Raw genomic sequence first — 24,052 nt, forward strand, 5'->3', positions numbered from 1 at the left:
CAGCAGGTCAGGGCCGTTTCAGGCACACAGGAGCCGCTATAAGCTGCCAGCATGGCAAATATTGATGCTGCAATAATATCCAGCCAACTGCACTCAGGCCAGGAGGGACCTGAGGAGCCCACATTCAGAGTCTAATATACAGTACAACGTAGCAGTGAGTTTGTGGCGAGATCAGAGCTCCGGCAAACTTTCAGACAACCTCACGTTTGCTGTTACATCTTGTGAATAAATGGACACCTTCAGCATTCTTGAGATCTTCACATGCCAGGATCTCTTCACTGTTTTTTTTGTTTTGTTTTTTTTTGATTTTTTTTTTGTTTGCACATCACATCGATACACAAGATTTTAGATGGAGAGATAAATATGAAATGTTAAAGGTTTGAAGCTGCAAACTCAAAGCTCAAAGTATCTCAGGTTTTAAACTGAACACTGCTCATGAGTTTTGATGTCGCCTTTAAGGCCGTGAGGACTAACTGCTATCAAACCAGAGCTGCATCCGCTCTGAATACTGGACAGAAGATTTCTTAGCAAGAAATCTTTGTTCTTTTGATCTACTTATAGTAGTCATATAAGGATAGTAAAAAAAATTGTAAACATTTGACTTCCAATACATTTGAGGTTTGGGTTTGCATTGCTGCATGTCAGGCAAAAGTGCTGTAATTAATCTTCCTCTTAAAATAGCAAGAAGTGTATTCTGTTTTCTTTTTTTTGTTCACAACAGTTTTCACTACGAGTGAATACAAATGCGCGTCTGGAAGTTGAACAGCGCTTACAAGTTCAGAGAGGTTTCTCTGTCTTATCATGTCTGAAGCTCATGTTACAGAGAAGCTGAAAGACACCATATGGACTCAAAACCCAGTCAGTTATGGGTCCATGTGGTTGCACCATTATGTAACTGTTGCACCAGTTTTGTAGTAGTATACAGGTTAATGACTGAACAAAAATATAAAGCCAATCTTTGTTCTTAGGAGACATGTAGGAGTTAAAGTCCTTAAGTTGTATATACATTATGTATATTTATACACTCAATTAGTTTTTACTTTTCAGTAAAAGCGGCTCCACAAAATATGACAATATGCCATACTTAATGAAGTAAGTCACAGACTTATTTTAGAACGGAGGAACACTTCCACTCCCATCTGAAAAACAAAAAATGGAAAAGACAGAAAGAAGCTGTTAGTGGTCCATTTTCAGAAAGTGCTTCATCTCAAACAAAAAGGGGGGGGGGGGGAGGTGATGAGAGACAGATTCTTACCTTTGTGGAAGCACTGTGACGATGGATGACATTGGAGTTGATACAACTCAGGTTGTTGCCCTAAGCCAGGGGTGATCGAGGCACCTGCCCCAAACATGGGTTCCAGGACGGCCAGTTCCTCCAGGAGGGACTGAGTGCACGACACTGCAGGCGTGGGCGAGGCGCTGGGCATGGAGGTGGCGGGGCTGGGGGAGGCAGTGAGGATGAAGGGAGGGGAAGCTGGGATGGAGGAGCAAGAGGACACAGGAGATGACACCACCTCGATCTCCATTGCTTCCTCCGCTATCCCCTCCCCTTCCGCCTTTGCCCCGGCCTCAGCAGCCACAGTCGCCTCGCACCCAGCCATGGAGTTACATTGCGCCGATTGGACGCTACAGAAGTGGCCCATTCTCTCAAACTGGGAGGGTTGGCGCCAGCACACTGGGGTTTGAGGAGAGGTTGGGCTGGAGGGATTGGGCATAGGGGAGGTAGATGGGGAGGAGAGGTCAGGGGACTGGGGTGGAGCAAAGTCATCTTGGAGGAGGGTTTCTAGGATGCTCTCTTCAAACAGAGAGTCATCATCATCAAGGAAGATGGGAATGTCCAGACCTCTCCATGCTTTGATAGGATAAAACTCCCTAAGCATGTGGACTGAATCAACATCAGCAGATTCTATGGCAGGAGACAGGAAGGGGGAAGGAGGGGAGGATGATGGTGACATGGAGGGAGGAGAGAATTTGGACAAGAGTGGATCCAGGTAGAATCCCTCTGCCAATGAGCTGATATGCTGAGCTAAGAGGGAGATTTCTGCCCTCTCCTTCTCTCTCTCTCTTTCCATGGAGAAGAAGGAGAGGCAGGGTTGTTTACCAGGTGATGCCTCAGGGGTGAGAAGGCCCTCAGGGGGACACTGGAGGGGCCCCAGTGGTACATCTACATACAGTGGACCCCGTACTTCAGGCAGAGTCATCACTGTGCAGTCGCCGTCTCCGGGGCTATCAGGTGTTGGGGGCAGTTTCTCGTAAAGGGAGCCACTACAGGGCTCAACTGGGAAGAGGATGTCAGTGGATGGGGTAGGTAGCACAAGGGGAAGCTTGATAGAGAGGGTGGTGGGTTGACTGGGGCTGGAGGCAGTAGTTGGTGGAGCTGAGGAGGGAGCTGAGGGGGCCAAGGAGGTTGTGACAGTGGCTGCTGTAGCAGAGGGTGGAGGGGTAGTAGTGCCAGTAGGGTCAAAGCTGAAGAGGGGTTCACCGAATGGGAAGCTAACCCCACCGACCTGTGGAGTGTAGGGGGGTGTGCACACAAACTCTTTTGTCTGTTGAGCTTGTGAGGTGGGGACAGGTGGGAGAGGCAGGGGCAGAGCTGGCAGTGGAGGTTCAAGCTGGAAGGAGGGCGGAAGGAGAATGTTCTGGGTTAAAAAGTCTAAGTCTGCTACTGTTTCAACGGTGACTGGGGTGGGGGAGGATGCAGCTGAGGGGCTTTCAGTAGGATGCTGCTGAAAGAAGCTTTCTTCCTCCAGAGAGGAGATACTGGAGCGAGGGCCGCTCTCCAGTTGCATGGCCTCAGCAGCAGAGCTTCCTGGTTCATCAGAGGAGCCCACACTGCACCCAGCAGTGCTGAAGTCAAACGACTGCGCGGACAGACCACTGCTGCCTGGGGTGAAGACCTGGTCTGGGCTGGACAGGGTTTCTGGGGACTGGAGGCTCAGACTCTCTTGCTGAGAAGTACCAGCAGACAGGACCAGGGTCAGCTGAGTCTGCTCTGAACTGAGCTGCTGGCGCACTGACCAGGCCTCAGCCTCACTGAGAGAGAGAAGAAGAAAAGAAGCTTGAGTAAGGACTGCGTTCTTATCTGTCTTTATCACTCTTTTGTCTCTAAATTGTATTTACAGAAAGCAGTAAATACCTGATAAGGTAGTTGTTGCTGCTGATGGGGAATTCTCCAGGCTGCAGCTGTAGAACCATGTAAAGCCAAACCCACGATTGGTCCTGAGCCTGCACACGCACCACCATTTCAGCTCTGCCCTCTCCTCCTTCTCTCACTGTTGAACAACAGTCACAGCACAAGTTGGCATCAGTGTGTAATCCTATTAATCATCATAGCGTTTTTCACTGTGTGGATGTGTCAGTGGGCACAATGTGTAATTGTGTGGGCATGCATGTTTGTAACTAGTAGGTATGTGTGAAGAGTACACTTACATAGGCTGCGGTGCTGAGCGGAGGCATGTGACAGATCCTGTGGGTGGAGGAGGCTGTACCAGGAGCGAGAGCATAAAGCTGTCGCATCAAAGCCAAGATAGGCGCTCACACTACAGGGAAGAGTGGGTGGTGATGTGTTAGGAGGATAATGCTTTACCCCTTTATCTCATAAACAGAATAACATACTAGTTCACTTTGAAGCTACAGGTGGAGGTGAGGATCTGTTTCTCTAATCTCACCTGTCCTGTGCAGTCAGCAGTCTCATATCTCGGCCATGCTGGGAATGGAAGCAGGCCAGGAACAAGTTGGTCTCCGCCAGGGGAGGAGTAGAGGTCGACTCCCTCTCAGGCCCAGGGCCGGAGCGAGTTGGGTGGGGCTCCAATGGGGAGCAGAAACACACCCAGACAGGGTTGGTGGTCCAATAGGATCCCGCAGCAGGAGAGGTTGAGGGGGGAGAGAGGCAGCGAGCTCGGATCAGAACCAGCTTGTTCCCAGCACTCTGCCTCCGCACGGACTTGGAGGTGTTGAAACGACAGCGGAAGAGACGGTCTGTAGATTTGAGGAGGTTTATTAAAAATCACATGTAACAGTCGGTGTGCTTTATGTGGAGGAAAAATTAAACTTGGGAATTTAATGTCTACATTTTGTCTTACCTGTCTCGAGCGTTGTAGAGGTTGACAGGTTGGTCCGCATGATAAAGTGGTCTGAGGCGTCGATAATATCGTACACACTGTCCCCCTGTGCCACAAGATCCACCTGAAAAGCATTACAAACGGAAGCGTTATTTATGAAGGCCAGAGTAAAGACTGAATGTGCTTTGACTAATGAATCAGTTCTGTGTAGACTCACCATGGAGTGTCCGAGATGCTCGGAGACGCTATCTGACAGGTACAGGAGCTTCCCTTCCCCTGTCAGCAGCATCAAAAAGCCCGGCAGCGCCTGCATCAACTCCGACATTTCGTGGAAAGACAAAAACCTTGCGCTTTCCTCAAGACTAACAGCAGCTCCCGCTTCTACAGAACAATGTGTGACAAGGGACAGAGCAGAAAGGTGCCAAATCTGTTAATAAACCTGACTCTGATAAGAAGGAACATAGCATATCCCATCTCCGCAATAAAAAAAAGAAAAGAAACGCGGCTGCAGTGTTTCAGCACCACGGACAGCGGTGCGGCTGTACTGGTCGTACTAAAGCATTTCAGCACCACGGACAGCAACGCATCGTTAGTTAGATGCGTTTATCAGCTTCCGTGTCGATTAATTACGATCAGTTAATGACCCACAGATCTACAGCTTATACAAAAATCAGGTTCATATCAAGACAATTGCTTGAGGTGCCGCTAAAACACTTGTTGATTCTACTACTGTGAGAGCCTGAGGTCTGCCTATACAGTAGTGCTGCATGAAATTGATCAACAGGTTGAGTAAATTGATTCTTACCTTGAGTGAAGAAGACGGATTTCCTGGTGTACATACAGGCGAGTGACATGATGTGCAGGTATGAGAGCCTCGCTTTATCTGCATCGGATATGGGCAACAAGTCCTTCAGGTTCCGGATCTCGGCATTGATCTGGTCCCGTCGAGCCTTGGATGCGCCTTTTGTAGAGCGGTACATTGTGGCCGGTTATAGCGGTGAACTAACAAGATTTCTCCAGATGTGAGTTGGAGAGTTGTGTGCGGAGAGCGGTTTCACGTCTTGCCTCGGCTGAAGTGCCCTGTCTCTGAGATGTGTAAAGAGACCGGCTGTAAGAGTGGAAAAGCTCTGACGAGTGTTATTGGACTTTCATCTCAGCTGTTTTTTTTTTTTTCCAGAGCAAGGTTTAAAAACCTTCTCCTCTCCTGTTTCCGTCTGCTTTAGCTCCGCCACAGCGTCCAGCTCGGTGCTGGTCGGCTGCTGGATGACTGTCCCCCTTTAAGGAGTGCAGGTGAATCGGCGGCCGTGGTAGCCGTCTCTCTCGCTCAGAAGTCCGGAACCCGTAAATCTGGTTGAGGGACTCTGCTCGCCGGTCACTTATATAGCCTGGGACTCCGCCGGAGTAGGGGGGCTCCCAACGCACCAACACCGACGTAAAACGGAGGGAGGGGGGTAGATACGTCTCATATCAGTGTTAGTAGTCTAAGCTCTCCCCCTCCCTCTCCCTTGCCCTCTCCTTTCGGTGACTCTTCCTCGACGTCAGCTCTTCCCTCTACTCGGTGATGACGTCGGGCTGAAATCGGGAGCTCCGGCGACGCAAAAAGCCCGATTTGGACAAAACCGAGTAAGGGGTGGAGCAAACGTAAACGGAGTCACCGGACTCCGGTGTATTGGAGGGGGAGGGGGTGCAGGGGGGATGGGAAGACTGGGCTGCATACGAAAGAGGTCTGTGTGTTTATATGTCTAGCACCTGAGGGAAGCTACCCATCACAGTCCGTTTGCCCCGGACCTGTCAGTTTACACGGCAAGTGCCCGTTAGGTGATATTCACCAATTCATATAGACCACATTTACTGTCACTATTTTAAACATAAGACTGATGTGTTTGCTGCTGAGATACCGCAGAGCTGAACTCACAGTCACAGGGCTGCTGTTAACGGGAGGCGGACATGGATGCTGAGGCTGTTTGCCATCGCTCCGTCTCTCCATCATCTTTTATGAATGTAAATCATTCCTGAGCAGATGGAAACAGCGATGATGCATAAACCTGAATTTTCCATAACCTCCAATTGTTTTAAGACCGTTGGACATGATGCTGCACATGCCTCGTGGTTTCACAACAATTTTGTTAAGAGGCAGCATTTGTCATGTTCAGATCTGTCAATACGGGCTCTACGATATACAATAAAACGCTGTGTGTGTGTGTGTGTGTGTGTGTTTTACTACATGTATCTGTAGCCTAGTGTGTGAGCCGCGTCAAAGACACAATTCCATCGCCTTGTGATTAACAATAATGTCTTCTCTGGTTATGGATCTGAGATAACAATTAACACACGGTTAACAGTGGATTTGCTTTGGAACGTTTAATTTGATGCCGAGATAGAATAAAAAAAACATGGACTAATTATAGAACACAATCAGAGCATGCCCACCTATACAGAAAGAAACACGACAAACATCTGGCCAGCTTCACCAGCGATACACCAGTATATCACCCTCAAACACCAGCTAAATTCATTTTCTTATACAGCAATTGTCGTTTACCCGTTTAACAAATGACGTTTTTGTATGAGTCAGGGTCGAGCTATTTAAAACTTACAATGACGATCTTCATAAGCACAATGAAAATTCATTTTAATGAATGGCATTTATTAATAATACAGCAGCCAGCATTGCGCAACATGCGGACTTGTCAGCAGTGGCACGAGAGTTAAACCGTGCTGTTTCTAAAGATAGATATCACCCGTGACCGACACAAGGACTGTGAGGCGCGCCCCGCGTCCACCCCAGATCGCCCTGTTTATAGAAAGGATATTTTACTTATAGCTCCCCAAAATAGATCTGTAGTGTGCGCTACACATGTGGACCACAGCTGGATGTGCGCCGCTGTACACACACAGTTAAGTCTTTCTACAGTTGTGAGAACATTTATTTACATATTGACATTACCAGCCTCTTAACCATCACAACTAAATGCCTTACCCTAAACCTAAGTCTAACCTGAGTCCCAAAACCAAAAAAGTCATTTAATGTTGTAGGGACCGACTGAAATGTCCTCACAACAATGGCACTGAAAAAAATTTAATGCCGTAAAGACACACCTGCACATATGTTTCATCCAGACACATTAAACATTTATCACACTGCTTATATTTCTGGCTGCTAAACAGAGCGGGAGAAGTTTAGGATAGTGGCAAAATGTTCTTTTCATTGCCTCGTTTTGGTGAAAAATGCTGAAATGTAAATTGTTAAATTTTAAGTTCCAGACTTGAGTTAAGGTTAAGTTTAGGGTTTGTGGTGAGTTTCTCTGGTTGTCCTTAGACAATGTGTGGTTAAAGTAAGTGTTCAGGAGATTACTTGATCAATTGTTCACTTCATCTTGATGAATAAAGTCGAATGAAAAGTCATCAGTACCAGACCCATTTGTTAAAAAATACTGATTACTCACTGTTTACCTATTTTGACACTTGAATAATGCTGTTTCTTAATGGGGACCTTCAGCTTTACTAGTTTGTCCCTCTGTGTGTCTGTTTTTTGCTTTGTATTTTGCCTGTTGGATGACTCAGCCTTCTCTATTTCCTGGTGTATCCCTGACCCACAGGTAACAGAGTTTTACCAAACTATCAGAAAAAAAGTAACACTGTTTAGTTTTCTTTTTATACTAAAATGGCCCCTGGCCCTGTTTTCAAACTGTACAGGTTTAATTGTCTTTACCGGAGATCTTAGAAACAAGTGATGTGTTTGTCATCTCTGCTGCACATCACATGGGCAAGCAGTGCCCCTAGAGTACAGAGACATGCAGTACATCACATACTGGTCTGCTGCTGAAGTGGGAATCATAATGTGTCAGGACAGCAGCATCAGCTTTGCTTTTGGCTAATCTGGATGCAGTGTCACACTCATTCATTAGTTTACTCAGAGAATATGTAATTGTAGAGGTTGTGCACATCTTGCTTTTTTTTTTTTTTTTTGCTGACCCTGAATGGACTAAAGTTGAATCATGCTCTTTGTTTCAGGTGCATCTGATAACCTTTGGTTTGACGTGGACCTGTGGAGTCAGTGTGCAGTCAAAGACCAATCGGCTACATAGTCCTACTGAATGTGTTGCGTCTGATCACTGATGAGTGGTGTCAAGGTGCCACAGGTGGGTGTAAGGTTCCCTAAAGTACTGAAAACTGTAACCTGTGTAACTGTTGTGAGAGTTGCATCCACCTGCATTCAGGTCCATTATAACCCATAATGACATTTAAAATATTTGTTGAATTTAGTTAGAAATTACAAATTCAAATTTGCTCTCTTCTGATTATTTTCATCACACAGATGGTGATAGATGCTCATAGACTAGATTAGTTTGATTAATGGCTTAAACAGAGCCATATTATCCCAGTTACATTATATTTGCTTGAATTCTAATTCAGAAAGAAAACAAAGCTACTGATATCAGGCATGATGTTCTTTTGTAAAAGCATAAATTAGAGCTGAAACAAATGGCAAATCAGTTTGTCAGCTAATAGAAAGTTAATCAGCAACTATTTTGATAAATGAGCAAAAATGCCAATATTCTCTTCCGGCCCTTCAGCTGTGACGATTTGGTAGTAAACTGAATATATGTAGGTTTTGTTGTGTTAATCAGACAAAACAAGATGAAGATGTCACATATTCACAATTTTCTGACATTTTATGGAGCAAACAATCAACTAATCAGGACAATAAATGAAAACAAATGACTTTAACAATGTTGTCAATGAAAACAGCTCAGTTAGCACAAATCTTGAACATTTGCAAACTCACTGCAAACATTTATAGGTTTTAATTATGTCTAACATGTTTGTGTTGGCTGCTCATGAAGTTGTGATGTGTTAAGTTCGGTCTGATAGAAAAGTTTCTTGTGCCATAGTTATACGTACAGTAGCTCTGTATTAGCAGTGTCTAGTGTTTGTGTCTTGTTGTGCTACCTGTCGGAGCACCGTGATCCCAAATAGGTGAACAAGCTGTATGAAGTGACTGTTAATATTTCTTGGTTGAAAATCAAAGAGCTGCAAATAGATGCAAAATGACCACAGTGAGAGACCAACACTGCCATAAATAGATACAGAACAACTGTTCTGGCTGTACTCGTAATCTAAAGCCTTGCTACTGTAGAGAATGTTTTTTCTTGCAAACTGTCACGCTCCTGACATTTTCGTCTGATATTACCTCAGACTGCTTTGCTGATTTTCCTACCTCTTGATTTCTCTTGTTTAAAAAAAAAAACCTTACCGTCTTCACCAGTCGTTTGGATGTAAATGTACCCAGAGTGCTTGTACCCAAAATGTTCATGTTTCTGTTTCATTCTCTACATCTTGTCATTGCCAGTGTTCAGATTCTTTGACTTAACTACTCCAGTCTTCTTGTTCCTTGGGGAAAACAAAACACTAATTTGAACAGACAACACATTTAGGTCTGCTGCACCATTAACTGGCCTATAAGTAAGTCTGTGGCCTTGTTTCACATTGGCCATCATTGGAGTAATTAATTACAATCTTAACTACAAAAAGTTTCCAAAGGATGAGTGTGAAAAATGACTTTCCTCTTGTGTCTGACCTTCTAGGCTGCCACAGTTAACCATAAATTAACTTTATGGGGAATTATTTAGACTCCAGCTCACTTTCTACTTTAAAGATCATGCATGTGTTTGTACATGATTTGTTTAATTTACCAAATAACATATTCATTACTAATGACCATTTACTAAAACCTTTTTGTCTCATTAATGCAAGTGTGTCTTTCAGACTCTCAGTCATATGTGCTGGGTGTTTTTGTACTTGCTCCCCCACTTTGTTTCCCTTAAATCATGGTTCAGCTCTTAAATTATTAGCTTGGAAAATACAAATTTCCTTTAAAGCTGCCAGAATTGTTCACTTTATATAAGAAATCTCTGCACTACTCTGCAGTAGATTACACCTTCCAATATATAATATAAGTAATCAATTATAGACTTGCCATTTATTTCTTATTTATTTACTGTGTGTGCATGGTGATTCATTGAAAACACAACAACAACAATGCTCTGCCTCCTAAGCTAATATATAATGTGAGCATATCAAGCAGGGTGAAGTGGTCCTCAGTGATTCCTTGTGGTCTGAGGAGAGCACAACTCTGTCTGTTTCTGTGAATCTCATTTTCATGTGATTTATGACTAAGCACACATCACCTTCTTCAAGATGTAACGGTTTTCAGAGGTTCCCTAAAAAAAAAACAGTGCTGCCAGATCTTCTCTGGGCAAAAATAGCACACATCTTTATGCAGGAGCTCACAGAACAAAAACACTCAAAGTTGTTTGTTTGTTTTGTTTTTTTTCTTTCCACCTAGCAGTCTCGTAGGTACTTAATCTGTCCCAGTGTCCCACACACTCTGTTGTCTCAAGCAGTGCCATTGTTGTGCTTGTCATTATAACCCCTGCCATTATGAGACAGGGTTGTGTTGGTATCATAGGTGGGTGGCAGAGAGGAACATAGATGTGGAGAGGCAGATGGGCGAAAAGCGAGGGTTTGGAGGGATGAGTGCCTTGTCTCCCTGACAGCAAATGGACCCAAATGAATCCAATTACGGAGTCGTCTTTGTGCCAGAAACTCCTGTTTGTCTCAACATTCACGTGGAGGCTCATTTAGTCTTATAACCCTCTTTAGCACAATCACTCATCAGGTGCATTAAGTCAGGCATTCACTTACTCATTTCCTACTCACTGATCCATTTTTTCACTCAATAACTTCCCTCATTTTGTCACACGTTCAGTAAATACATAAAGTGCTGTGACAAGAAATAAAAAAACAGAGTGTACTTAACGTGCAGCCTGGCAAGCAGGGGGGGGGGGTGTGGCCATTCCCAGCCAAAGAAAACAAGCTGTAAATAGTATGCTGACATATTAGCATATTATTTTTGGCCATTTTTACTGTGTTTTCATAACTGTTACCTCTGAAGTGAACTTGTTAGCAAACACTTGCTAATTTAGTTGCCCTGCAGAGCGGGAGCAAGATCATCATTTGCTTGGAGTTGTGCTTCTGGCCACCTGAATGTGAAGTTCAGTAATAATTCTCTTCTAGCTCTATTTTTGGTCTCCACCAACTCCTGTATATGTGCTTCTCTCTGTTCACCAGCTACAGTAAACTCTTACAATGTGACACCTGTGCACAGACTATTGAAACTGCAGCACTTGGCTGTAGAGAATGTTTTATGTTATCACTGGGATACTGTACAATACTGTAAGTCTCAATGAGAAATCACATAAAAGAAACAGTTTTACTGTCCTCTGTCAAACTGACACTTGGACATTTGACTGCCAGGAGTGGCTATAATTGATATATTTTTTGTAATCTCAATATAACAAACAATAATGTGAATAGTGTGACAGTATGAAAGGTGTTACTGTAGTGATGAACCTCCCCACAGCTATCTGAATCTCCAGCTGTAAAAGCTCACTGTCCACTACCTGTTCAGCATCAAAAAGCAGACAAACAGAGATTAAATGGTGAACACACTGGAGCACTTATCAACTGAGAAGAAAAACAACTCAAACGGGGTGAATATGTGATTTATACTAATTGGGTGTCCAGAAACATGACTCCACATGACTGATAATGTTGCTCTCTAATTGCTAAATGTCTAAACAGGCAAATTAAAAGGTGATAATATGTCACTGTTGTGCCACAACCTGTTCCTAAGCGACCAAAAAAATCAGTTATTGCAGGTTTAGGCATTTATAAAAGGATGCTTTATTGTGGCAGCAGTAATGAACTTGGTGAAGTTTTTTACTTTTGACCCAGGAGTTCTGCGTTCTGAGTGAGGGACATCCTTGCTGTTCTGCTTTGTGTTACAGAAAGTGTAATCAACTTACTCATTCTTTCACTAACCCACTCATTACCTTGCTCACCCTTAAAAATAACATCATTCACATTCACTCACTCACTTGGTCGTCGACTAGCCCCCTCACTCGTACCCTCATTCATCAACACTTACCCTCTGTCACTATTGTCCACACGTACACAAACATACAGTGAGCAGATGTACAAAGGGTGGGAGTATTCTGGCTCTCTCCGTACACACACACACACACACACACACACACACACAGATCTGCAGTCACCAACAGGTGTGACTTTCACAGCTTGGACTGAAACTGCAGATGAGGAACGAGCAGCATGTTCCTCACAACCTTAGTCATGAAATCACAAGGAACAGACAGGGCAGATCATCAGCCTCTGCAGCAGCTCCATCGTACTGTCATGTGAGTTCTGAAAGTTTATTACAGATAAAATGTCAATGCTTTTACTGATGACGAGAGATTAATAAACAAATAAGTGGGTTGTTTTTTTGACCGCTTCAGGGAGAAGAGTGCAGGAGATAAGGGGTACAAGAGGCTGAATGAGGGTGGGTTGAACAGAACATAATTTCAGGATGAAAAGTGTAATTCTCATGCTAGAGGTGAAAGATACTTCTCAGTCTTTTCTATTTCTGTTTATTTTTACACCCAGAGAGTCAAGGTCTGCGCTCTGCTTCTTGAAAGGAAGGAGCTCATCTGTCGCCTAGCAACACCTCCCACTCTTGCATTGGAGTGGTAGGAGTGAGGGAGGATGCAGAGTAAAGAGGAGAGATAGAAGAAAAAGATAGAACTGTAAGGGATGCAGAGAGGGATGACTGGGAGCACAGAGAACTGACTGGGGAGCTAAAGATGGGCATTAGTGTGTAAAACCTAAAGTATCACATACTAAAAGCTAAAATAAGGACACTGACTCTCACATACATGATATATATCTAAAACATAAAGTGTCACAGTCTGGTGTTGGTGCCACCAGAACAGCTTCAGTGCACCTACAAGTCTCTGAACTCTACTGGAGGGATGAACACCTTTCTTCCAAAAGCTATTTCCTCACTTGATGTTTTGATGATGGTGGTGGAGACTCTGTCTAACACATGGGTCCAAAACTGGGTTGAGATCTGGTGACTGCGAAGGCTATAGCATATGATTCACATCATTATCATGCTTTATCAGAGCATTTGGTGAGCCCTTGTGCCCTATGGATGGGGGCACTGTCATCCTGGAAGAGACCGCTCCCATCAGTATAGACATGTTTCATCACAGGAAACAAGTGATCACTAAGAACAACTTTGTATTGATTTGCTGTGACCCTGCCCTCTAAGTGGACAAGTGGATCAAACCATGCCAGTGAAAAAGATCCCACAGTGAAACAGAGTCACCAGATCTCCTCACTGTACTGGTCAGGTTTTATTTTTAATTTGTCACCCATCTGAATATACTGTAGGCTGTATATTTGGAAAGTTGTAGGCACTGAAAGTAAATAAAATAAATATTTAAATATATGAATATTTTTTATTGATTAACTGACTTTAGTTAAATTAGAAAAAAAAGTAATCAGATCAATATATGGTGTGACCACCTTTTGCCTTTAAAACACCTACCAATCCTCCCAGATACACTTGTTCTCCTAGGTACAAGTTATTCCTGTAGGTAAGTGGCAGGTAGATTTCTCCAAGCATCTTGTAGAACTTGCCACAGCTCTTCTCTTCTCTTCACTGTGTTTTCCATAAATTGCAGCCACTTGCATCTTTTCCATGTGTCTTAGTCCCGCCCACATAAGATGCAAGATGCGAGGAGTGAGGAATCAAGCAAACACGCTTTAGAGACATGAGGCATCCGTTCCTCTGATCCTTCATCTGAAGCATCTGCTTACAACAGAGATCTGTTAAAGGGGTGTATTGGAAGATTTCCATGAAGGGTGGTTTCACTCATGGCTCCTCTAGGCAGCCTCCTTGCTCAAGCGAAACAACTTCCGGGTTGAGCAAGGCTCAAGGAACAGTCAAATAAGAGAACTGAGGTTTACCCAGTGTCTTCTGTCGCTTCATGTAATCCCAGACCGACTCCGACTGTTGTTGAGATCAGGGCTCTGTGGGACCCACACCATCTGTTGTAGAAATCCTTCTTCTTGTCTCTGAAGATAGTTTTTATGACTCTGTGTTTGCCTTTGTGTTTTTCTGCTTTCTTTTTAATCCTCTCATGATCCCTTGTGGGGATCCTGACCCTCCAGGTGAAGCCCTGTGCATGCTGGAATAAGTTCTACCCCCCTCAAAATAACTGGTGTAGAAGATGTAAGATTCATTAGTTTGAGCCTCAAATTGTGTCTCTAAATACTGTAAATATCAGCAGCACCACAGAGACTCACAGATTAGCATTTTAATCACGGCAAATGTGACACAAGGCTGTGGATGTGGTGTGAAATATGCACAGTTTTGTCATTTTTACATACATGTAGCATAAAAACGTGTAATAATAACACCTCAGTTTACACACCTACACCTTCTAACTTCTCTGCATGTCACTCTGACTTGGAACCTGACACATCCACCAACGAAACAGACACAACCTGTGAATATAAACCATACAAACACCCATGCACACAGCTCCACCCACACTCCTCACCTCCTGCCTTTATCCATCATTCCCTGCCTTTCTCTCTTGGTTTGGCTTTGTGAGCCAGTAACCTTGTACCTTTTCTCTTTGCTTTTCAATATCCAGTTTATTTTTAGCAGCCAAGGCACAGAACACAAGGCAAAAGTTTTTCACTAGTGCGTTTCAGTTGTGTTCGAGTTCTGTCTCCTCAAGGTCCCTCGATTATACTTAGACGCACAGGAGAACATAGGGACAATAAGTCAGTACACAGCCTAGATATTTCTATTGAGGATGGAGTCACCACGAGAGGCTTTATTATACTGTGAGAATGAATGTGTCTGTGCTCAAGGATAAGATCAGTATCAGAATACATTTGAGATGTAGTTTTTAAGGTAAAACATGGCTCACAGTAACATTTGAATCCAAGAAAAACCTGTGGGCATATTTGTCTTATTTTGGAATTTGTCCCAAGCAAGCATGTATCTAACATTTAATATCAATATTTACATATTTTATATAAAGTTTTTGTTCTTAGTATCTAGTAGTTTGTGCCAGTATGTTTTTGCGGGGACTTTTTCTCCCAGAGTATTGTACTGTAACATACCAGCACTGCCACTGACTCTTTCTCCCCACAGTAAGTTGGTGCAGATGCGGGGTTGCCATGGTGATGTGATGTAGATGTGTTACATCATGAGAGACCTCCTAGCAGCCGATGTTTCAATGAGACTCCCTCTCTACCTTTTCTCTCCCCGTTTCTCGTTCCCCTTGATCAGCTCTCGTTTGCAGACAAAAGGTCAAGCACAGATTAAAGACAACAAACCACAGAAGCAACACTAAATTTTACATTTAATGTTAGCTTAAGTGTTAATTATAGTACTGTATGTTCAAGACAAGCTAGATCGAGTGGTTGCATAACAAAAGTGGAGAGCAGGTTGATGAGGGTGGAGGAGGAACAGATGTGTTGCTTCATAACTGCCATTAAACCACATTTGTACCTTGGTCTTTGCCCCCTTTTCCTTCAGCCTCCTTGTGCAACATGGCTCGAAATACATCTCCACTGACCCAACGCTTTGATACTGATCACATAATTCCCCATCACTGTTTGTTTCATTTTGTCCTTCCCTTCTGTGCTGTCTACTGTCCCGAGCAATTTACTGATTCATTCATTCTGCACTGATTCATGAATGAAAGGGGTCAAGTACTTACTCAGCTGTTCATTGCTTCCCACTGAGGTTGCTTTCTATCTATAGCACTCCAAAAATACTTTAGCACACAAACAGACGGGTAACAGGTTATAGACATGTGTTGGAAGCGGCCTTTAAATTGAAGCTATTATTGTATTGACTTGTTAATAAAACTCTAAATTAGAAACTCCTATTTAGAACAAGTTGGATTAAATAATTGCAATATTATGATACTGTTGTCTCTTAATTACCCATTGAGAAGTGCGGCTCTTGTGGGTATTAGAGGTTTTGTGGTGTTTTACTAGGCAGAGATATTTTAGAAGAGATCTTAAAAATTTATCAGGCAGGTGTGAACGGTCCACTTAGCAGTGATGCAGTGTAACTAAGTACATTTACTCAAATGCTGTACTTAAGTAATGTTTGTTTACTTTAGTATTTCCACTTAATGCCACCTTATACTTCTACTTCATTACATTTATTTAACAGCTACTAGTTATAAGCACAAAATAAGCATATTGCACATATGATAATCATATATGTCTATCTAGGTAGCAATAGTCTTTGTTCTGTCCTTTTACTTGTTTAGCAGCAGGTATGTAGTCCCAAAACAATGTGTGCTGAAAAGTCACAGATCAGATTCACAAAATGTGAAAAATACAAATCCTAGAGAGGCTAAAAATCCTCTTCAAAGCCTTTATTGTCCACTCATCACATAAAACCGGGAATAAATCCCTCTGACAAACATTTTGATATTACATATTCCACAGTGTCTTGACACTGAGGAGGGGTTTATTCCCGCCTCTCTAAGATTTGTTTTTGTGTGCGGATCTGATCTGTGACTTCTCAACGTGATAATCTGAGGTAACAAAACAAACACGGAAGAGAAACACTGACCAGTGGAGGAGGACAGGCCGGCCCAGAGTTATCTGAGCTGTACCAGCACATGGGGACCACACCTGGCTCTCTCTTCATACTTTGACTTCACTAAATTTTAGAGGCAAATATTGTACTTTTTACTCCACTACTTTTATTTTATAACTTTAGTTACTAGTTACTTTTCAAAACCAAATTAACACAAAAATTACAATATAATCATAAGACTTTATTGATCACCAGGGGAAATTTCACAAGCAGTATGTAAAGTACTTCAAAATTATAAGCATAGAGCTCATTAAAACTAGCTCCACCTTTACCAGCTGTAACATTAACTCTGATGAACACAACCATGCATCAGTAATTTTAATCAAATCAAATGATACAGTATACATTAATGTTAAATATGTCCTTCTGCATAATGAGTACTTTTACTTTTAGTACTTTTATACTAGATTTTTTATACATACTATACTTATATTTAAGTAACATTTTGAATTCAGGACTTTTACTTTTATACTGTGGTATTTTTTACTTAAGTAAGGAATTTCACCACCACTGGTGTTTATTCATTTAAAAGACCTTGATGCTTTGTAAAATAATGGGAAAAAATATTAAAGGAATACTAATAATGACTAAACTGTTACTGTAACTTAAATCTTATATTATACAACTGTAGAACTGTAGAAAACAAAACAACCAGTCATTTTAGTCGGCGCTCAAATGTGCATAAGTGTGCTTTTGAGTGTGTGTAGATTCTGTTCTTAAGAACAAAACCCAAATAGGAAAACATTGTTGAATGCCAGCATCTTCGTGAAAACTTCCTAAGTGGGTTTTACAAACAAACTTGTTCTTAAGAACAGTTGATGACTGAGACCCACTGTCTTCAAACTGATAGTTGCTGATAATATTTCTCTTCTTAATTAGTACTCATAAAGCAGACTTTTTACTTGTAAGAAAGTATTTTTACGTTGACATATTGGTACTTATGTAAAAGGTCAGAATACGTCTTCCACTGCTGCTCCCTGGTGAGTTGGCATATGTAAAAGTACCAGTACACCAGTGTAAAAGCCATGAATTTAAAGTTTTGCTTGAGTAGGAGTATAAAAAAACATATGTATAGTACCAAATGTTCTAAGTCTAACTTTTCATGCTGAATGTCCCAGTTACAAATTATATGTATTTTATAGATTGATTATAATTACTGAGGCATTAATGTGTACATGACTTTTGCTGCTTGTAAAGGTGGAGGTAACTAATTAGTTTTAATACTGCTAGGTAACTATCAGATTTTATTTACTGATTGTATTTTGTATTGAAAATCTGAATCTGAAAAGAAAAGCTGTCAAATAAATGTAGTAGAAGTATAAAGAAGCATACAGTGCAAATAATCTTGTAAAGTACAAATACCTCAATAGTGTACAGCATTTGAGTAAATGTATGAAGTTACATTCCACTACTGGAGAATCCACAGTGAGCTGGCTTTCATCTCAATCCGACAAAATACTTCAGCAACTAAAAGTCACAGCCCAAATATCTGTTTCACAAACTGTTTGTGTTCTCTGATTCACAGCTACCTGGTCCCTAGCGTTCATGTGCCTTTCAGTTTTTCATTTCTGTTATTTTTCTCAGGGCTGAATGTCTTTTCAGCATAGGTCCCTTTTGCTGATATACACCCACGCACCCATAGCAACACTTTGTCGTTTCTTGGTAACCACATTTACGCAATGAGAAGAAGAAATTGTAGGTAGAGTTGGGATGGGTAAGGTCCAGCTTAGAGCTTTATATAAATCCATCCAAGGCTGCAGAGAGAGCAGAGAGGTGGGATGAGCAGCCGTCTCAACATCTGGACCTGAAGTCTCAGCAGCTCTCATGTAATCCGGCATCCTAATTGAAGTGTTGTTTGTTTGAATGACAAAGATAATGATGTTACTCAATTGTTCTGGGGGGCGGCTTCTGGCAGCTGTATGTGCAGTCATCCTATCAGACACCTGCACAGTCATATTTTTAACTACACAGATGTTAATCATCGACATGTGACCCAATATCCTGCTCACTGCAAGTCTCTGCACTAAAATCCCAGTAGGTTCATATGAGATTACACTGACCTGAGGTAATGAACAGAACCAGCAGGTGAACCTGTAATTGGACCAGAGTGGTAAGCTAATTATTTGCAGAGCTGACAAGAAACGGCTGCTGTTATATTACAGCCGGGCCAGTTTAGAGAGAATTTCACATGTAAACTCCTGATTGATATGTTCAGGTTGCCTCTGGTTCGACAAATATTTATATATAAAAAAAGAGAGACAGAAAAATAAAATTCCCAGGATTTGTTTCTAGAGAAAAAATACAATCAAAATTTATGTTTGGAAATACATTTATCCTAGCATGGATGTATTATGAGAAAACGAGCCCCTGAGTACAGACAGTATAGGACCCCTAGACTTAAAGACACACAAAACGACAACAAAGATGCAAACTTGTAGTGGTTCTGTCTCTTTTTGTAGTTTTGTCTCTTTATATTGATTTTCTGTCTTAGTAGTCACTACTTATTTTTTGTCTCTTTTGTGTCTTTTTATGGTAGATTTGCATACTTTTTTGTAGCTCTGTGTCTCTTTGCAGCCGTTTGTGTCTCTACAATAATTTTCTTTTGTCTGTTTGTAGTTAATCACCGAGTTCTTTGACTTTCAAATAATAAATAATAATAGTCACTTCATGCAGAGGCTCTGGCTCAGGCCCCCCGATGTCTCAGTAGGACCTGTGCACAGTAGGACCATGTATGCCTGTTAGACAGCACCAGTCCTTAGAGATTCAATGTCTCTGTTTAAATTCAGTATGCTAGTGGAGTTGGTTGGTTAGCCCAACACTTTGGCTCATACTGAAATATCTTACAACTATCAGATGCATTGCCATGAAATGTTTAAACAGATATTTATGGCCCCAAGAGAAAGTATCCTAATACCTGCAAAACTAATGACATTCCTCAGCCCCAGCCGGAGTTTGTGTTCTCTGTTAATTAATTAGTAAACGCTAGCATGCTAACACACTAAACTAAGATGGTGAATAAGGTGAATGTTTGACCTGCTAAACATTGGTGTCTTAGCATTCCTCACTGAGCTGCTAACAGTGCTTGCACATTAATATATACAGTACATATACATATACATATACATATATATAAAAATCCCCACTCGCCCCCCACTTTGGGGTGGTCTTATATTCCTTCCTTTAAGCTCAGGTCCTCTACCAGAGGCCTGGCAGCTTGAGGGTCCTGCTCAGTATCTTAGCTGTTGCTAGGACTGCACTCTTCTGGACAGAGATCTCAGATGTTGTTCCTGGGATCTGTTGGAGCCACTCTCCCAGTTTGGGGGTCACAGCCCCCAATGTTCCTATTACCACGGGGACCACTTGTGCCTTCACCTTCCACATCTTTTCTAGCTCTTCTTTCAGCCCTTGGTATTTCTCAAGCTTCTCATGTTCCTTCTTCCTGATGTTGCTATCACTTGGGATTGCTACATCTATCACTACAGCCTTCTTCTTCTGTTTGTCCACCACCACAATGTCCGGTTGGTTGGCCATTACCAGTTTGTCAGTTTGTATCTGGAAGTCCCACAGGATCTTGATAGCTCAGTGGGTAACACTGACTTTGGTATGGAAGGTTGGGGGTTCGAACCCCGATCAGGGCATGGTCAATATCCCGCCTGGGTTCTTAATCTGCCTGCCTCATCGGTATTGAGAGTTGGAAAAATAAGAGTCACACCGGCTTGGACGTTGCCCGGGTCAACAAGGTCCGTGTTGGGGAACCAGGGCAACCTGATGAAAAGTGGGCTACTGGAACAAGACATTCATGGACAAGAGAGGAGAACAGGGAACTATTGGAATATATATCAGTAATTAACCTCATGCCAATTAAGTGCCCCTCATGGTACAAGTTCCTGTGACTAGGAATAGCTGTCACAAGAAGTGAAATAACAAATCTGAATACAGACTCTGATGTGTCATACATGGTTAGTGGTTGTTTTCTCCCCTTTAATCACCCGCTTTTCATATATTCATATACACTATATGCAGAGAGAGAGAGAGAGCCATTTCATGCCTCATGCCCTCATCACTCAGTCCTCTATGTATTGAGCGGCCTGTTTTTGATGTCCCACAGATTCCACTGCCTGCTCTCTTTGTTAATGAACTGATCTGGGTGTCTGAGGGGCGTGGGTGGAGGGAAATGACACTCCACCTCGCACTTTCATTCGTAAATATAATACCTGCATTGTGGTGTAGTGGAGGGGGGAGGCATCGAGAGTCTTTTGTATTGTAATAGGACGAGATGAAAGGAAACAGATTGCTCCTCTGTCATGGCAACATGTTTCAAGCTGAGGGACAGAACGTGATTGTATAACATAGTGAGGTGTCATTTCTGTCCACCATGTTTGTTCCATAGTGCTGAACTTGTTATTGTTGTTGTTGCACTCTGCCCTGTGTGAGTCTTTATTTCTCCACTTCCGGTCCCATGCCTTCCAACACTGTGACCTACAGGGCACAGCTTGCCCTGAAATGAGATCATACTCGAGCAAAGGTGCCAAAAAAAAAAACAAGCCCAGGCGCTCCAACACTCCCCTCTGCCACCCCAAACACTCCTCCCACTTGTCTATGTGGGCACTGCCACACTCAGACACAGGTTCTCCTATGTAAACACCCACATCCTGCACACACACAAGCAGAGACATGCAAATAACTGGAGAAAATACATTTACTACACTCATAACCTGTGCTAATACGGTAGTAGTTTTGCGTGTTGTTGTAGTTATCTTATGTCTCTGTGTATTCACTTTGCATCACATTCTAGTTGTTGTGGGTCTTGTTTGTTTTTTTTATTTGTTTGTTTTTGTGTTCTTATTTACTTCCTAGTTTGCTTTACTTTGTGCCTCTTTTATGTCTCTGACATCATTTAGCTTTTTTGCAGCTTTGCATCTCATATTGTTTTGCATCTATATTTAATCATTTTGTGTTTCTTTTTAGCTATTATTGGATCATTTTATGATCTTTTGCACCATGTTTTGCTCATTTTGTGACTGTTTATGGTTGTGTTACTTTGTAGTCATTTGCTTCAATTTTCAGCCATTTTTCATTTTAGCCGTTGTTTTGCATCTAGTTTGTGTCATTTTACATCTCTCTGTGTCTTTCTGCATCACTTCGCAATCATTTTGTGTCTCTCTCTGTGTGTGTGTGTGTGTGTGTGTGTGTTTTCTTTTATTGTTATTTTACATCTCTTTGCTGTTTTTGTGTTTATTTTAGCCAGGTTGCATCTCACTCAAGTTCTTTTGCACCATTTTTTGGTCTTTCTTTAGTTGTCATTTCAGCCATTAGTCATATTGCATTTCTTTGTGGTATGTTTTATATTTGTCTTTTCTGTAGTTGATTTGCACCTATTTTTAGTGTTTTTTGTTTCATTTTGCAGGGGAGTCCCAGGGCCCCTCTGACCGCCTGAGACCCTGTGCCTGAGCTTGGTGGGCTCGTTTAGTAATCATCCATGAAACACTGTTTCAGTCAGGTTTTCTTTTTGTCTGAATACCAGAAGAAAGTTTCAGAACTTGGTGAGTATTAGCACAGGATAGTGGCTGTGTTGTACATTTGTGAAAAGTAGACAAAGTTGCCATCCATTTCCCCTCCCACAGGCACGTGAGTTCATGGAAAATGGGAGAAAATGTAGGCTCACTAGTCAGTTATGTTATAAAGCAATACTCTCTGCTCAGCTTGTTACTATTCCTGGACTGCTGCTGTGAGAGGAGAGTTGTGTGATGTGCTGCCCCCTGCTGGCTGAACGCAATCTGCTCCGATTATATAAAAGTGTGTGAGTCATCACCCCCCAGTGAGAACAGATGGAAGGTGTGTGTGTGGTAGGTTTTTGTGCCTTTGTGTGTAGGACTAGGCGGGGCAAACAGCAGTGGTGTGTAAAATAAGGGTTTCCCTCTCTCTCCCTCTTTCTTTTTGTGGGTCAGGAGAATCATTTAGCACACAAGTGCTGTGACAATAAAATAGAACAAAGGGCAGCAGAGTGCAAGCTTGTGGATATTGTGCAGATTTTGTACTAGGGAGCTGGCAGGATAAAGTCTGCATAAGGTCCAGATCAACTGACTGACATTTGTGTTCTCACATACAGCTCCTCTGGGTAATGTCTAGATGGTTTCAGGGTTCCAGTGCATGTCTGAAAAGGGCTTTGATGTCTTGCTTCTATTTAGGACAGTGGGGGGCCTTTTACATGTCTGTGCCCAGGGGCCCATTGTGGCATGATCCGTCCATGGTTGTAACTAACAACTACTTACATTATTGATTAGTTTTTAATTAATAATTGTTTCTATAAAATGTAAGATCGGCAAATTGAATGTTTGCTTGGCTGCTGATTGATATCAAAATAGTTGCCGATTACTTTCTGCTAATCTATTAATCAACTAATTGTTTGATCTCTGAAGATCATTAGAAATTCCAGAGGGAAAGAATGAAATTGTACTTGGTTTCACTGTGACACAAAGTTGTAAAGGTATATTGTTTTATTTGGGTTTAAACCTTTAGACGAAAAAAAAGGTACAACACAATCAGCGACGTGACAATCCTACAAACGGCAGTGACAGAGAGCTTGGACATAGTAATGAACAGTGGAGGGTGGAGGGTGGAGGAGGAGCGTGAATACTGAGGTCTGATCTGAGTGGTTAGTGAATCAAGTCTGTCAACAGGAAACAGGGCTGACAAGAATAAAGTGACTAACAGAGAGGAGCTGAAGATAGGGATGTGAACTGATGAAAACAGATTAATCTAGTGACGCTGGGTGTGAATCACTCCACCTGAAGGCAGACAGAAAATATGTCACGCAGATTTGTTGTTATCACCCTGTACAGATGTGAAGGAATGACATCCCCTGTTATAGATGACACAATGATGCTGTCAGATAGGTGTGAAGTTAAATATACCAGTAGACATGATATCTCTGAAAACAGGAAAACTGACAGATAAATCACAAGGGAACAAATCTGACTGGACAAATTATTTTAAGGCTGAGACATTACTGCTACAATGTATGTGTATACTGTACTGAACGTTTATTCATACATGTAATACGGTGGACTGACAGAATGTGTGGCTTTCTTTGGACAAGTACATACAAAAAGCTAAAAGTGTAACATCACAGTGACTGGTTGAACTGCTTGACAACTTTTATTTATTTTGCACCTCTGTTCCTCACAGCTCGCTTTCTTCCTCCATCTTTTTCTGTCCCTCCTCTTGCTCTCTAAAAGCTGTACGGCCCAACGTAGATGGAGAGTCTGAGGGCGGAGCTGGTCTGGTAGCTGCTCTGGTAGCTGAGCAGAGGGTTAACTGACACCATCTCCAGATCCAACGTGTACTCCCTGGGCCCCGAAACAGCACGGGCCAGCACCAGCATGGCACTGATATTATTGATTTGCTACAGAAGACAAAGAAAACATCACTGAGCACAAGTCTA

The 24,052-nt window shown here is 42.3% G+C and overlaps 2 protein-coding genes across 2 annotated transcripts in view; both read right to left on the reverse strand.

Moving 5' to 3' along the window:
• Nucleotides 1-306: 306 nt before the first annotated feature.
• Nucleotides 307-5,406, reverse strand: npas4a (neuronal PAS domain protein 4a). The gene is made up of 8 exons (XM_020590006.1): nucleotides 4,867-5,406; nucleotides 4,279-4,442; nucleotides 4,083-4,185; nucleotides 3,669-3,978; nucleotides 3,430-3,539; nucleotides 3,137-3,272; nucleotides 1,256-3,033; nucleotides 307-1,139 (listed from the first exon to the last, which is right to left on the reverse strand). Exons 1-8 carry the CDS (start codon nucleotides 5,039-5,041, stop codon nucleotides 1,111-1,113), a joined length of 2,805 nt encoding a protein of 934 aa, XP_020445662.1. The 5' UTR covers nucleotides 5,042-5,406; the 3' UTR covers nucleotides 307-1,110.
• A 17,701-nt stretch (nucleotides 5,407-23,107) lies between these two features.
• Nucleotides 23,108-24,052, reverse strand: part of efemp2a (EGF containing fibulin extracellular matrix protein 2a) — a 6,491-nt gene continuing 5,546 nt past the window's right edge. The window contains exon 9 of the mRNA XM_020590263.1: nucleotides 23,108-24,013. Coding sequence (XP_020445919.1) covers nucleotides 23,840-24,013 — 174 coding nt within the window. The 3' untranslated portion in view covers nucleotides 23,108-23,839. The remainder of the gene's footprint in view (nucleotides 24,014-24,052) is intronic.

The sequence above is a fragment of the Monopterus albus genome, unplaced genomic scaffold (assembly GCF_001952655.1).
Source record: "Monopterus albus unplaced genomic scaffold, M_albus_1.0 scaffold2.1, whole genome shotgun sequence".
In the NCBI taxonomy this organism is placed as follows: Eukaryota; Metazoa; Chordata; class Actinopteri; order Synbranchiformes; family Synbranchidae; genus Monopterus; species Monopterus albus.